The sequence below is a fragment of the Prosopis cineraria genome, unplaced genomic scaffold (assembly GCF_029017545.1).
Source record: "Prosopis cineraria cultivar Desert tree isolate PC_DT_omini unplaced genomic scaffold, ASM2901754v1 PC9, whole genome shotgun sequence".
Taxonomy (NCBI): Eukaryota; Viridiplantae; Streptophyta; class Magnoliopsida; order Fabales; family Fabaceae; genus Prosopis; species Prosopis cineraria.
The window spans coordinates 28522166-28537208 of record NW_026555340.1 but is presented as its reverse complement, the minus strand read 5'-3'; the positions used below and the strand labels follow the sequence as shown (position 1 = coordinate 28537208).

Here is a 15043-nt window from a genome sequence, read left to right as displayed (position 1 = left end):
CGTACATTAGACTCTGAAAATTATACACTCGCAAGAGTTTCAGACAGTTTTGCATATTTATCTCAACCAAACTAATGCCAAGAAGAATGAGAAGTTAACAGAAATTATGCTGAGCTAGGGTTATATTAACAGGCCAAAAGTTCATTAATGAACCGTCAATTGTGACATAATTGACTGAGCTTGAGTGTTGACCAAGTGACATGAGAGCGTGTGGATGTTAATCGTGCATTGAAATTCATGAATCCATCCAATTGATTATAATCAAGTGGAGGGTATTCTTCTCTATTCAAAATGTCAACAAGCAAGGGGACTGCTTAATTAACAGTGGAAAACCTACCAAGAAAAATGAAATCCGGAAGGAAAGGGAGAAAGAGAGCTTAAAAGGGGGTTGGTTAAATTCATCCTCTGATCACTTAATCTCAATGCACTTTCTTGATCTTTCAGTCAATATTCAGAAGAACCGCAGGCACATTTACACGTTGATCACACTCAGATCCCTGCTTGACAACCATGTAAGAAACAAAATGTACCTTTCCTCATAAGCCGCCTCCTTAGAATAATTATAAGATTGCCTAACATGGATTGCATCAAAAAAGTGGACACATCTCATCGTAGTATTCTCCGACAACTTTTTGTTGCATGTCCAGCGGCTGCGAGTCACCTAGCTGCAACGAAGACTGCATGGCCATGGCCATGGAATCTCCATCATCATCTTGGCAGGCATGCTGGACTAACAAGTGATTTGGTGTGACAACATGATCCTTGGATTCCACGTCCATAGAGTTGTAACCCACACTATTGCTGTTGCAGTAAGAATGTTGGTCGGAAACTGCCGGCAAAGCAGCTTCCGAGGAATTATATGTATCTGGGTTTAACGGAGGGGTATGGTTGAGGAGTTGTAGTGCATAATTATTACGGGGTGTCATCCCCAACTCTAACAGAGAAGTGACATCATCAACCATTGAAGAAGAAGAACCTTGGTGCTGATAATGCAGGAAATGTTGTCTGTAAATCTCAAGTTGCTGATGAACAACACGAAGCTCTTCTTCGACGTACCATATCTGGTAGCGAAGCCTGCAAATCTCCTCCCAACAACCATGAACGGGGTATTTATCTCTGTAATTAGCTTGGCAGATAATGGAATCCATGGCAACTTTCTTCTGGCTGGGATCCAAGTTCTTGAGTATCTTCTCGATGTTGCTGACTCCAAATAACTTGTGGACATTCTGAAACGCCTTGGGTTGGTCGGCGGGGAAGTAAGGAGCAAGAACGCATTCTGGGGTACACTTTCTTCTCTGAAATTTGCAAGCAGCACAGGCCTGCTTGGTGCCACCCTTGAGGGTCATATTGTATCACAAGGAAGTCAAATATGGTGAAACGGCGGTGTGTGATGATGAGGAGCTGAGATTCGGCGACGATGGAGGCGAGAAGCAATGCGTGGAGAGATATTGATGAGTGGAAGAAAGTGAGGGAGAGGGAAGTGGGGGGCATTTTGATCACGAGTGCCTGTGGTGGGAGTGGAGAGACTGAGTCAAACTGGGGATTGTTGGGGAAAGAGGCGATTTGCTCGGATATGGGTGTGAGTGTGAGAACCGTTGTGAATGTGGAGACTCCTCGTTCCGACTTTTCGGGGCTACCTTGTGCTCATTCGTGACTAGTTTTTTTTTTTTTTTTTTAATGAAAAATTGTCACCACCTTCGTGCGTGCGCCTTAATTTAATTTAGGGGGTAAGCCGTTTGTATCCGGACCAATGTTGATAGAAGCGGATCGATGGATCAAATAGATTTTGCTCAAGACTAACCTTTTGTCCTTTTTTATTAAAAAAAAAAAAAAAAAGAAAAGTACTTGTCTCCATCTAACGTCACTGTCTACAGTCGACAAAGATTTTATACCAACCTGATCTGTTTTATTAATATCTTTGAATCAGGATGCAAAGCAATCAATTTGTTATCAATGGAGAGCGATCTCTCACTTTGATTATATATTAATTATTAATTTTAATTTTATTTAATATAAAACTTCTCATATAAACTCAATTACCCTCACACTTTAATAATCCAACCCAATTAATTTGTAAATTCTCTCAAATAAATTATATTCTCTCTATCTCAAATTATAAAATACTTTTAAATAAAATTTTACATATCAATAAACATGATTAAATACACTTAACAACTTTATTTTTTTAAAATAAAAATATAAATTTTTAAAAATATTCAGTATTTAATTTATTGAAAATAAAAGTGATAAAAATTAATTATAAAAAAATAATATTAAAATTGATGTATTTAATAAAACCTTAACCTATTTAGAGTTTTATATTTTAAGACAAAAAAACCTTCAAAAATACCCTGTAAGGAGTATTATTCACAACTTATCAATAAAAAAAGTTCATATATTTTATTATATATACAATGATATTAATTATGTCTGCCTCTTCGTGTAGGTTTGCAAGTGAGAAGAATTATCTCAGGCCCGTTGACAGAATGGGAGAATGGAATATTATCATGTACAGATTTTTGTATTTTCGTTATTTATTTTTTTATTGAAACGTCACAAATATACAATTGATAGAATAATAAAGCTAATAAAAGTCAGCTTACGCTGAATACAAATCCACCCCCCTAGGGGAAAAAAATGCAATCTGAACGAGGAAGCGAGTGTTCAGTACACAGCTGCACAAACAAAACGCAGCAAATAACAACTTCCCTTGCAGATATCAAAATTCATGAAAAGGATAAGAACTAATCAAATAGAAGAAAGATCAGGAAGCCACACTCTTTTCAGCCATAACTGCAACAAGATGACATTTCCCAAAAAAAATGAAATTGTCTGTAAGCTATACAGATCCTCTCTAAAATCACTTTGGTTTGTTTGTGGGGAGGAGGTAGGGAGGGCAAGGGAAAAATCTCAAACATAATCTCCTCTCCTCCAACTAATATGTATATATTTCTTATAACCCCTCCGACAAAATAATTCCCGACAACAATAGGTACTCATTTCTACCATAAGATCTTCTCGCACAGAGCTGGGCAACCTCCACGTGCTTTGGTGCTATTTCCCAAAAACAGAGCCTGCTTATTGAATATAAACAGGAAATGACAATAAACTCCCAAAATGGACCAATTATGTAAAGTCTCCCTCAGTTCTTCAGCGTCCAAATTCATCCAGTTAGTATTAAAAAAAAAAAAATTGGTGCACGGTTCACTAGTCCCCTCCCGGCTCCCCCTTTTGAAACCGTCCTTCCTTGAGTATCAAAAATGACCTATGTAGACCAAAACTTGTTGCCTCTTCGGAAATTTGCTTTTTTATTTGCCCCTGTATACCGCTTCTGTCTAAGCAGCGACGCATCTACATGAACAGAGCTTCACACGGAACCAGTTGAATACCAAACCATGTCAAAGATAATTTCTCCAGTCACAAAGATGATGTTATCAGTTCCCCCGAGAAAATTAGTTTACAGCTTCAAAGAAAAGAACCTGAGGTTGTAGATGCCCTCTTTCACACATTGTAAGAACATCAAGCCACCCACCAATTACCTGTAGAATGATGAAAAAATTTAAACACAAGAAGGGTAAAACTCAAGAAATGAATCGATTCCGTCAGAGATTTAACTCACCTTGACTGTCTTGTCATCATACATAATCCATTGTTCATGTTCATGGCTATAAGCAAAGCAATGATAATGTTGCCCATAGTAGCATACCTAAAAATTTGTAACAACACCTCGGCAAATAAATTATTCAGAATACTTGGATTGCATGGGACGATTGATACTGTTATTCATTCAAAACATCCACAATACTGAGTAAAAAGGTGGGCATACGTGGGAGACTCACTTCACCACAAAATTGGAAAAATGGTACACCCAATCTAGTATAGAAAATCGGAAAGACAGAATGAAAGCTATTCCTTCTTCCCATCCTCTTTATTAAAACATAGGTATGACATAATACTAGTTTTACAAATTATCTAGTAGATAAATAAGGATTCACTGTTTGGTATAGTTCTGCCAGGAACTTGCATTAAAAAAGTAACCAGCACAAAAATTAGTGATATGTGAAGTATTTTAGAGAGAGAGAGAGAGAGAGAGAGAATTTCCAGTGGCTAAAATCACTTGCAGATCAGTGTTCTCCTACTCCCATAACATACGCTAGAGGTCCAGATCTTGATTAAACTGAAAATTGTAAATAATGCCCTTTTTACTAACATTTTTACCAAAAATTTATTATAAAAATGTTTATATTGCATGTCTCTTTCCAAAAGAAAGCTAAAACTTTCTATCTTATTACAAAAAAAAAATATATATATATATATAAACATCTCAGTATTATGATAACTGGGGTGCTCAACATTGAATCTTAACAAACAAACAAGCAAACAAAAAAATTACCACTGAAACCAAGCTATGAATGCTTTTTGGATCTAATCCACGATAAAGAACACTAATGTCCATGTCAGTGCTCAGTGTTGCCAAAGTTGCTTTAATATCATCAGCACTCTCACATGTCTTTTGCCAACCTAGAACTGTACATACCCAACATCAATAAGGTAAAAGGCCCAAGAAGGCACAGCAAAGGGGGAAAAAACAACATTCCCAAAAAAAAAAAATCCAAGCTACCAGTCGTGAAAACATAAGGTGGTTTTGAAAGAAAGTGATGGATGTAATTTAGCTTGCCACAGCCGCCAGCTTCCGGATCACAAGCTAACTGATGATTCATCTCCACTAGATTCAAGATATCATCAAAGGAGCTTTCGCTACACATGAGCTGCAGAGTATGGAAGGGGATTCAGGTAAGGTCTTAACAAGCATAATTGTCAACCCATGTTTCCACCAGCAGGAAAGAGAGGGGGAATCTTCATAAAGTAATTGAAGGTCTAAAGATACCTTCATGGTCCGAAGGGAGTTGGCATTTATATTGTGGAAGAAGGAAGTGTACTTCATATGCCTGGACTCGAGACCACAATGTTGGCAGTTCATTCGTTCAAAAATGTCCATTCCAAAGAGTGAATGTGCTATGCAACTACTGTTTGCACAATCCCAAGACCTCATGGAATTGCTTTCCACTGATTCTGTCTCAGAAACACTTGAATCATGAGTAAATGATCGATGAAGGCAGTCAAATATCACTGCCAGGACTTCAGAAGCATCATTCATCTGAGCCTGTGAAAAGTCAGCACTCAGCATATAAATCAAATTGCCCGCACAAGAAATACATTATGTCTTAACATGCTTAAATACTAGGAATTTTTAAGGCAAGAAATACAATCATATATTGGTGGTGGCACCTCCTGGAAGAAGTTACTATCTGGACATAGGTTGCTTAGAGCTATTCTCAGAGAAGTAGGGGCTACAGCTTCTCCCCTAAAATCCTTTGATGCAATTTCCATGGCAGTGAAGATTTCATACAAGGCACAGACAACACAAGGATTACCCACATGATCATGCTCTGATCTTGGTCTTCTAAGAAATTCCTTGCGAAAAAGTCGCAAATGCCACAAAGACTGAGCTCATACAGAGAAGGGAAGTTTTAGACCATAAAACATATCACATTGATTAAATAAGGTATATCACAAATTGAAAACTGAAGACCTACTTGTATTATAACATTGAGAAAGCAATTATATTCACCCACTTCATTCTTCAGCCCAGTACCAAGCAAAGTACCTCCATTGACATTCTCAGTAGTGTTTTCCTCCAGTGGAGCACCAAAATTATTGACTTGCAAAGCAGCTTTATCTGGCATTCCCAATCTAGAAACTGGAGGCAAATTTTGAAGAGCTTGATATGTGTCTGAATAAGCAGTACCTCAAACAAGGTCAGAGAGTCATCAAATTTTCCATAATAATTCAAAGAGATGACGCCATAAAAGTTTCATCAAGCAGGTTACCTGATATAATGCAAACAGGCTTGCCCCATCATAAAAAGCTCAACAATATTCTAGACTAGGTTCATCCATATCCCAATAAGAAATTATGGCAATGTTGATGTCTCTTAGTAGAGAACAGAACAAATTAAAGGATATACAATGGCACTCAGTTCCTAGAAAGTGGTCTTCAACTCTTATTTTCAATGACAGGCAATTGAAATCCCATAACGCTTAGCCCTTAACCCCTACCACAAGCAATGGGTCCCACAAGCATTTTGAGGACAGTATCAGTGAAAGCAAACGATATTTTATCCTATGTAACAAATGCAGCTAGTTTTATCAACAAGAGATAAAATATAAAAATCTAGTTATCAAATCACGGAGAAAGTTGGACTTGGAGTTCCAATGCAAACAACTGTTGAGCTTCACCCTAGATGTACAACTAAGAATTATAGCTGCATATACTAGACACGTTAAACATATTCAAACATATAATGCCTCAATTACTTAAGTCAGACCAAAGATTAGTAGAATATAAGTGAAGCTGCTATTCATGCTATAGTAAATGTGTAGTGCTTGTAACTTCGTGATGGTAAATTAGATTCTGTTCTTCTTATGCATGCCAACTCAATTCCTAAGTTTTACAAGTCAAAAAACAATCTTATTCTATGCAACATGTATAGAGCTACTATAACAAATATGTATGAAATAGCAGCAGCAGCAGGTCATATACAAAAAATCATACCCAGACTTTGGCGCACAGCTTTTTTTAGGTCAGCTTGGAACCTTTCCTCCTCATCATGCTCCACTTGTAACTCTTTCAGAGTCATTAAGCCATTGTCTCCTTGCACTGATGGCAGAGCATTAACTCTTAGTTTTCATATGGTAGATTATACCTTCAATAGATGCCTTCTTTGGCATACTGACATAGTTTCAAACCAAGAGAACAGCAGGAGTAATGCTAATAAATATAATGGCAATCAAATCTGATTCTGGATCTAATTTAACAGCACAAATGATACAGGGACACATTCACATCAAGAATTAGAAAGGTAAGATTAAAGATCAAGTTGTTTCAATGTTTTTATATAATTGTGGGCTATTAACTTATTATAATATGTCAAAGATCCAATTTACTCACAATTATTTAAGGGTAAGAGGATTAGAAGGATGTTTTCTCAAGTTAATTCTATGCTTCAGTCCAAGAGGTATTTGAGGTCGTCTGCATTTCCAAGTCTTGGCTTGTATTAAGGGCCTGAGTTCATGTCATATGAGACTGATGCAGGAAAGGAAGGGAAATAAGCATCCCGTATCAAAATAATAGCCTAATGATAAAACAAAGATTCAAGAAGTTGCAAAAAGCAATTGGACATCAATTTGTTACATTAGAAACTCATAACATTATTACGAACGTTGAGGATGCAAATAGAACCTTAGCCTTCCTTCTTTAAGCCGAAATGGATCACTAAAGAGTAAAGAGGCCAAGCAAGTTGGAGTGCTTGAGTAGTGATTGGAATGCTACTTTGGACGGCCAAAGGGGCTTAGACAGTTAGATCCAATACTTGCTCCCAAAGTTAGAACCATACTTGCTCTCCAAGTCAGATTATCTAGGTTTCCATTTTCTTGCCATCTCATTTAGTTTCCTACTATCTAGACTAGTTTCCTGTTTTCTAGCTATTTTATTTTAGGAAAATTTTGATTTTGTATTCTGCTAGAGTCATAAGTAGTTTCCTAGCAAATTTATTTTGGAAAGAATATTCATAGGATTATTAGGCAACTTTTGGCTATAAATACCACTGCAATTATTTTTCAGATTGGAATTGTTAGCAGAGTGTTTTCTCTACATTGTGCGAGAACTATGTCATTTTTTTGGCTCTTGTAACCTTATCTCATTAATTTGTTCTTAGATTGGTGATCCAAGTTCACAACGCTGTCAATTCATGATTTGACCTAGGTACGTCACTGTGTGCATTGGTCAAGTGTTTGTGGTTCAACAAGTTGTTCAAGCAGCAGCTTGTGTTCCCTATGACTTCATTGGCTACTATCTTCCATTAGGTCACAAACCATCATCTCCATTATCATTAGAATAGAATACAAATATCTTTCAAGTTACAAGAGGCCTATCTAAATATCATAATACTTTATTTTGGACAAGCCCCAACTAGTGGGATAAGGCTTGTTATATTTTGGACAGAATGATCAGGTTACACTATTGTGCTAGCAAACTGCCCTCTTCTTTGGTTGGGGGATGCTATCAAACCTTCATTTATTTATTTATTTATTTACTTATTTTATTCAAAGGCTATAGTTCAAATACCATACACATCAATGCATATAAGGTCCAGCATAAGCTCATTGAACACATCTCTAGAATGAGTGACCAACAGCCTAACAGGGCTTCCTATGACAGGACAAGATCAGTAAGCCACACAAGGAAACCATTCTATGCATGTATTTGATTCTCTGAAGTTGTGATCCAGGGTCAACTTCCAGTCTTGCATCAGATGCCATCAAACCTTAAACAAGATGCCCAGGGGGCCATAGGTATGAAGCCTGGTATCTTCCTTCATCATAACGTCTACTCTGTTTTCATCAGTTTTCTGGACAGGCCCACCTGACTCCTTTGGCAAACACCACTAATAATCAAATCCCATAGAATACTCAATCAGTTCTAGCTTGTTAATAGCTCCTAAACAGCCACTAAACATCCCTTAAAACCACACCCTGTTGCACGCAGAATGCTGTTTTCTTGAGATACCACCAATCAACACTAAATCCACAATTTTTCTCCAACAACCCCCATTTTAAATCTTGAATGCCAGTTTACTAAGCCCCATAGACCCTCCCTGTCGTACATTAAAGGGAGTATATTTTGAATAAATATTTTTATTGAACGCTGTCAAGCAACTATGCATCCTTGAGCATTTTCTTGAGCCACTAGCATATAGACCATAAACAAGCAACCAAAAAAGTAATAGATAACTAACAGTTAAATGCTTTTCTTACAGTATGAGCACATACATCAACTGCAGCCAAACCCAAGATAAAAGGTAACATAACCAATATACCACGGAAATAAACCTTGGAAAAGAGTAAACTAACCGTTGTTAGCATCCTGATTGTTGTGGAATTTAACCTGCTCTCTTGACTGATTGTCGGTATATGCATCAGTGTTCTCTTTATCCAATGAGACAGCCTCAAACTTTCCAACAACCAATCTGGAAGAATTTTTATGCCGTTTACCCTTTTTACCTGTCCGCTGCTCAGCCAGCTGAAAATCATTTTCAGGAGCTATTTTGCAAGACAGATCTGCTGGAGAAAGAAGCACGTGATGAGGAACTTGGACAAGAAAAGCAAATACTGCAATTTAAAAGATCTTAGAAAAAGAGTGCCAACCTTGTTTGATATTTGTTGGATGCTTATGATGAATAGTTTGATTAACTGAATCGAGTAAAGATATGTCTGGTACCGCAGAACCATTTGATGTGGCAATATGCACACCATCTGAATTGCTAGGGTAACCATTAATATTTGGCAACTGCTCCTGAGAAAAAGTAAAAGTTCACAGGCATACTTCTTACTTCCTGTAATACCTAATTCTCATCTAAAAATTTCCCTAAGTTGGACATTTGCGTTCCAATTCTCAAATGCAACAGTAACTTAATGGCTGGCCACCAGAAATTCCATCCCCTACCATGTATAGGAGAAACTTACCAGCATAGGCGGTCTCATATGTTCATGAACTTCTGGACCATCAGCAACAGCCCTTAACTGACAATCCAGAAATTTGTCAGCTGACTTCTCCAAATACGTCACAGAAGATTTCTTTTGCTGCTCAGCGAGGTGCTTCAGTTTAGCCTCATTTTCTATTCGTCGTTGTAACTCCAAAGTTTCTTCAAGTTTTTTTTCCTCTTCTTCTAACTCAATTTTACGTCTCACTTCCTCTTCCAGTTGTTCCAAGTCAGCACTAATTGTAGAAACAAGAATGGAATCATGGTCATTATCAGGCGCAGCAGAATAAGAACTGCAGCAGAAGCACATCAAAGGCATTTATAAAAGTTGCCATGTCTCCGAAAGATAGCAAAGATGATCTCAGGTAGATAAATATGGGAAAATGTACTAACTCGGGAGTAGCAGTGTCCAGAATGAGCTGCTCATGACCATATGTAGCCTGCAAGACAGACAATAGATGGTTGTCATGGACAGTGACCCAGTATGTGGACAAATTTCAGCATTCATGATCCTACCTTCAAATCCCTTGTTTTCCTGTTCTCTTTATTTTTTTTCTTATCTTTCGTTTTCTCCATATGTTTTGCACCATCACTTCCCCCCTTGACACCCTTCTTTGAATCAAGAGCAAGCTCGGCCAAAAATGCTTCCCTTGCAGCATCAGACTTCTCCGTCGCATCCTTCTCAGCCAAATCTTCCAAACGTGCCTTAAAAGAGTATAACAACAATAAAGATAGAAAAATGACGTGAAGCAACAGTAAATGTTTCAAAAGTTAAGATACAAACCCTTAGGTATGACTTCACTAGAGGCAGTAATATTGCACGATAATCAAAAGCAGAAACAGGCTCAAGCTTGAGCTCCAACTGCTGCATCTCTGTAACATTTCTCATGATCCGTCCATCAATTTTGCTAAGCTGCATAACAAAATAAGTCAGAACATCAAGGAGGTCATTTCTTCTGTTAACCAAGTAAAAACGTAGTGAAGTCAACAAACTGACCTCCACAGATAGGTTTTCCTTCAGTTTCTGAATGGCTATTTCTATGTAGCTATCCATTTGTTTTGTTCTCCATTCATCATCTTCACCTGATTCCACGTCACATCCACCAGTATAATTTTCCCCATAACCAAATTGATTAACATTCATTGCCTCTGCTTCTTGCAGTACATTTGTTATAGCATCCAACTCAAATCTATTGCTAACATACATGACATCATTCTCACTCTCAATGAGCTCTTCTCTCCGGTTTCTGAGAACAGATCCATAGTTTTGCTGAACAAATTCAGTGAAATTTTCCCTCTTCTTACCTTCTTCTAGACAAAGGTCCTCTACTACCTGCAGTGCTTCCTCATAATTCAAGCGCTCACATTTCTTCTCAGAGAGGCTCTGTAGGTGATAAAACTCCTTCTCAAGAGTCTGGAGAAGTTCCATTCCTTGATTTCTTTTATCTTCTTTTGTTCTCATCCATGAGGTCAATTGATCTCCACAAGATGAACCTGAAAATATCCAAGATAGGAAAGGACCGGTGTTATGTAAAACTACGTCATTAGAAGTTGGGGTAATTACATCATCCAATGCAGCACTCTTAGTAGCACCTGGAGTGATTTCTGCAGGCACTAAACATTCATCTAGAAGAAGGCATGATGCATCTCCATTGAGAACAATCTTCTCTTTAATCTCAGGAATTTGATTTGAATTGTGTAAATCATCCATGGGACTAGTACTTTTATCAGCATATCTACCCAAACCACAAGTATGTGATAGTTCCTGCAAAAATTTGAGAATTTTCTTAAGTTGATGGGCTCCTAAAAAGCATATGCACGTTGGTGACTGGTCTAAACCATGGTTTAGAAGCTGAGACCCAGCAGCAAGTCCATGAATCTCATCCATGGCAAATTGTATGACCTTGCTAAGATGACTAGCAGCAAGACATTTGTGTCTAATAAGCATATCAAAAACTGCACGAATTTTCTCAAGAAGTTTTGCACGCTCAGAGTCATCTGACAATGGCCAACCATCTGCAAGGGAATATACTACAGACCGTTCAACTTCAACACCTTCTGTAATATTAGTTTCCTCAGATTTACAATGATTACTTATATTTGGTGCACAGGTAGCAAGGCTATGTCCCCTTTCAGGTAAAGAATTATTAGCGTCTTTAAAGCAATAATGGTGCTCCTCAGTATGATCAATATAGGTATCCTCAGGAAACGAAAAATCTTTGCATTTTGCTTGATTTTCAAGCATTTTGACTGCAGCAGAGGCATCCAGAGCTTTCCAAGAACAGCTAAGAATCATCTCAATCCATTCATTGTCTACATTTTGAGGTAAAAGTCTCTGCATTTTAGGTAAGAGATTCCCCAGGTGTTCCTGCACAACATGCTGCATGTGAGATTCTGAATCTGAAAACTTCTCACTACAGCGGCAGCAAAGCCAGAATTTCCACGTTTTGTTAGCCTCAGCATACGACAAAGCTTCTGCTACTATGTCATTCAGCAAAGTATCCTTTGAAGAGCCAAAGTGAGATTTGAGATCACATATCCTAATCCTAAGAAACTCCTTCTTCAAATCAATACTCATCGAATTCCAATATAAACGTACCCAATCTCTCCTTTCAGATGTAGAGCCAGCTTTTCGGACATGTCCATACTTCCGCCTCTCACTTATCCTCTGCCCAGACCCTGAAGATGAATCCAATGTCCTGTCATCCCTGTCCCCTTCGTTCTGGGATTGGGGTGACTCTGACTTTTGCTGCAGCAGCCTTGCAGCAGCCACTCGAACTTCAATTTCTTTTCTTCTCTCCTCAGGTGTCTTGGTCACCTTTTTTATCTCATTTGGCCTTCTAGCTTGAACTAACCTCACCTCCATTGGGTCCTCTGTAGCCCTCCTTATCGGAATCAAACGGAATTTCTCCTCCCCATTACCAAGATTCTTCATCCACGTTGACAAGGAAGCTATGTTTGACTTCTGAATTAGCTGCCGCAACTCATTCTGAACATGTACTATCCGGGCGTCTGCAGTTGATATTTTCTGCTGGCTCTCGTCCTGCAAGCTCTCCTTCGCAGGATCAATTGGATTTGAAATCCCGAGTGCTTTTTCACACTCCTTCACCACCTGCTCGTATTCAGTCGAATCATTCGCTGCCTCGTATAACAAATTTGCATAAAAATGTGCGAACTCAATAGAACTGGGCGATTGCTCCGCGGCTTTTCGGGCAGACTCAATAGCATGCTTCAAATGTCTTTGCTTCGCACTTGGATCATCAATAATTGAGGCCACTTTGACACAGATGGTACCTTGAACTCGGTGAATCAAGGCCGAGTAAGCGGAGCTCTCGTGTCTGGAGCATAACTCCTTCATAAGCCTCAGTGCCTTTGTGTGGTTGCCACGCCTGAGCGCATTGAGGGCTCGTTCACATTCAAGCTTGATAGTGGAGTAGGCCGACGGCTCGGGGTGAGGAGGCAGCTCGATCTTACTCGCGCTTTGAATAGTGTGATTAGAACTCCTGCACAACTCGGACTCGGCTGAGGCAGGGCCATTGGCGGCTCCGCCGATGGCAGATTGTGTCACCGGAGAAGCCGCCGCCGATTGTTTGGAACGCGGGGCAGGGTTTCGCTTTTTATGTCCCATCAATTGAGTTCATGTATAAATCCAATTTACACACATGAATACGTACAAAACCTGCGCGTGTAGGTCTCTCAAGAAATAAAAACCATGAAGAAAAAGAATATGATCGAAAGGGCATGAAAGAAGACAGAGATTTCAGACCAAGAAAGTAAATGGAAGAAGACGCTTACTGGGGACTGTAGAAAGAGGCCTCAGAGGCAGGAGATTGATTGGAATCGAATGCGAAAGAAGAATTGAAGGGAAGAGAAAGTGCCTACCGGTGCCGGCGACGAGGAGTGATCGGCGGCAAAATCCAAGACGGTAGTGGCAACTGGAAACTCTGGCTAACTTGTCTGGGCACTGCACACACACACCTACCCACACCGGACGGGAGGGGCTGAGATTTGATGGACAGAGAATTTTGATGGGGAAATTAACTATTTATACAGAGTCTAATAATTATTAATTAAGGCCTGAATGTTATAATGAACTGTTTTTATTTCACGTCATGTCATTTTTTTAGGGGAAAATGACAATTGGAAATCTCTAATGTCAATTTTAAATTATTAAAATATCAATTGTAAACTATAATCTTTACTTAAAATTTAAAATGTATATGAATTTATAAATATATTCTCAATTTAAAAAATAAATAAATAAATAATATTATTTAAATTATTATTATAAGATGAAAATATTATTAATATCAACTAAAAAATTAAAAATAATAATTAAAAATAAATTTTTTTAAATATAAAATTAAAATTTACTTTTAAATTTTTTCAATGGCACTTCTAAATATACAATATTCACTTAAAAATTTATTAAAATTATTTATAAATATTAATTTAATTACTTGTAAAGTTTTATCCTTATTAGGATATAGGGAGACCACTTAAAAAATTAAAAAAAAAAAGATATTGGGAATATTATTAATATCTGTTGGTAAACTAATGAACAATAATTAAAAATAAATTGTTTCCCCAATACAAAACTAAAATATTACTTTTAAAACTTTTTAATAGCACTTGAAATATATAATAATCATTTAAAAATTTATTAAAGTCACTTTTTAGGATCATTTTAAACTATTTGTATTTTTAAATTATAAGTAAGGATCATGAGGTATTTCAATAATTTATATTTAGATTTAATAATTATAATCAGCAACCTTAGGGTCTCAAATTGCCATCTTTCCTTTCTTTGATGCATATATTATATATATTTGCAAAAAATAACTTAGGACTCATTTGAATTTCAATTAAGTATAATTTATTATAAAAATTATTGATTAATATGAATAATTTTAATTATAATTAATTATATTATAATGTAATCTGTTTGGATATTATTTTTTAAAATTAATTTTAAAATAATTAAAAATATTTGAATAATTTAGTAAAAATCGATTTTAATTATATAAATTACTAGAAAGGATATTGCTTTTCAAAATTAAATTATTAATATATTTGTATATAATATTATTAAATTTGTTAAATTTTATTTAAGAAAAAATATATTATTTAAATTATATATCTAATTAATTATAAAAATTTAAATTATATTAATATAAACAATTTAATTTACATAATTATTAAATATCAACATCAATTTTATAATAATTAATAAAGATGATAATGTATAAATAAATCTCTAATAACATCATGAATATGAGTCATATTTGACGAAGATGTTAAGAATTGTCTTAAAATTTTGATAATATAAAAAATGTAATAATATAATAAATGATGCATCTCTTTCTCTCTCTGTACATTTGCAATGACCTTAAATTTTAAGTTAAATTAAATTAATTTTTCTATCAATTAATATTTTATTTA

General features: G+C 36.6%; 1 protein-coding gene and 1 pseudogene across 6 annotated transcripts; both read right to left on the bottom strand.

Moving 5' to 3' along the window:
- Positions 1-6: 6 nt before the first annotated feature.
- LOC129320218 (LOB domain-containing protein 27-like) lies at positions 7-1760 on the bottom strand (annotated as a pseudogene).
- A 742-nt stretch (positions 1761-2502) lies between these two features.
- On the bottom strand, positions 2503-13609 carry LOC129319520 (uncharacterized). 6 transcript variants are annotated; one of them, XM_054964631.1, is made up of 17 exons: positions 13484-13609; positions 11195-13280; positions 10599-11095; positions 10386-10514; positions 10118-10306; positions 9995-10041; positions 9585-9894; positions 9267-9414; positions 8973-9182; positions 6616-6720; positions 5598-5794; positions 5290-5505; positions 4889-5164; positions 4622-4769; positions 4394-4527; positions 3620-3706; positions 2503-3539 (listed from the first exon to the last, which is right to left on the bottom strand). In XM_054964631.1, the coding sequence occupies exons 2-17, from the start codon at positions 13227-13229 to the stop codon at positions 3453-3455; spliced, it is 4815 nt and encodes a 1604-aa protein (XP_054820606.1). In that variant the 5' UTR covers positions 13230-13280; positions 13484-13609; the 3' UTR covers positions 2503-3452. The 6 variants fall into 6 exon arrangements, with proteins under 6 accessions (XP_054820606.1, XP_054820601.1, XP_054820604.1 ...); XM_054964626.1 differs by having other exon boundaries at positions 10599-13280; XM_054964629.1 differs by having other exon boundaries at positions 5598-5761; positions 10599-13280.
- Between the last annotated feature and the right edge of the window lie 1434 nt (positions 13610-15043).

Bases quoted from the DNA above. Each gene is read 5' to 3' on its own strand.
- LOC129319520 (XM_054964626.1), bottom strand. From the start codon at position 13,229: ATGGGACATAAAAAGCGAAACCCTGCCCCGCGTTCCAAACAATCGGCG. The intron at 10,515-10,598 runs GTCAGTTTGTTG...TTTGTTATGCAG, and splicing joins AGGAAAACCTATCTGTGGAG to CTTAGCAAAATTGATGGACG. The intron at 5,795-6,615 runs GTATGATTTTTT...CTGCTTATTCAG, and splicing joins AGCTGTGCGCCAAAGTCTGG to ACACATATCAAGCTCTTCAA.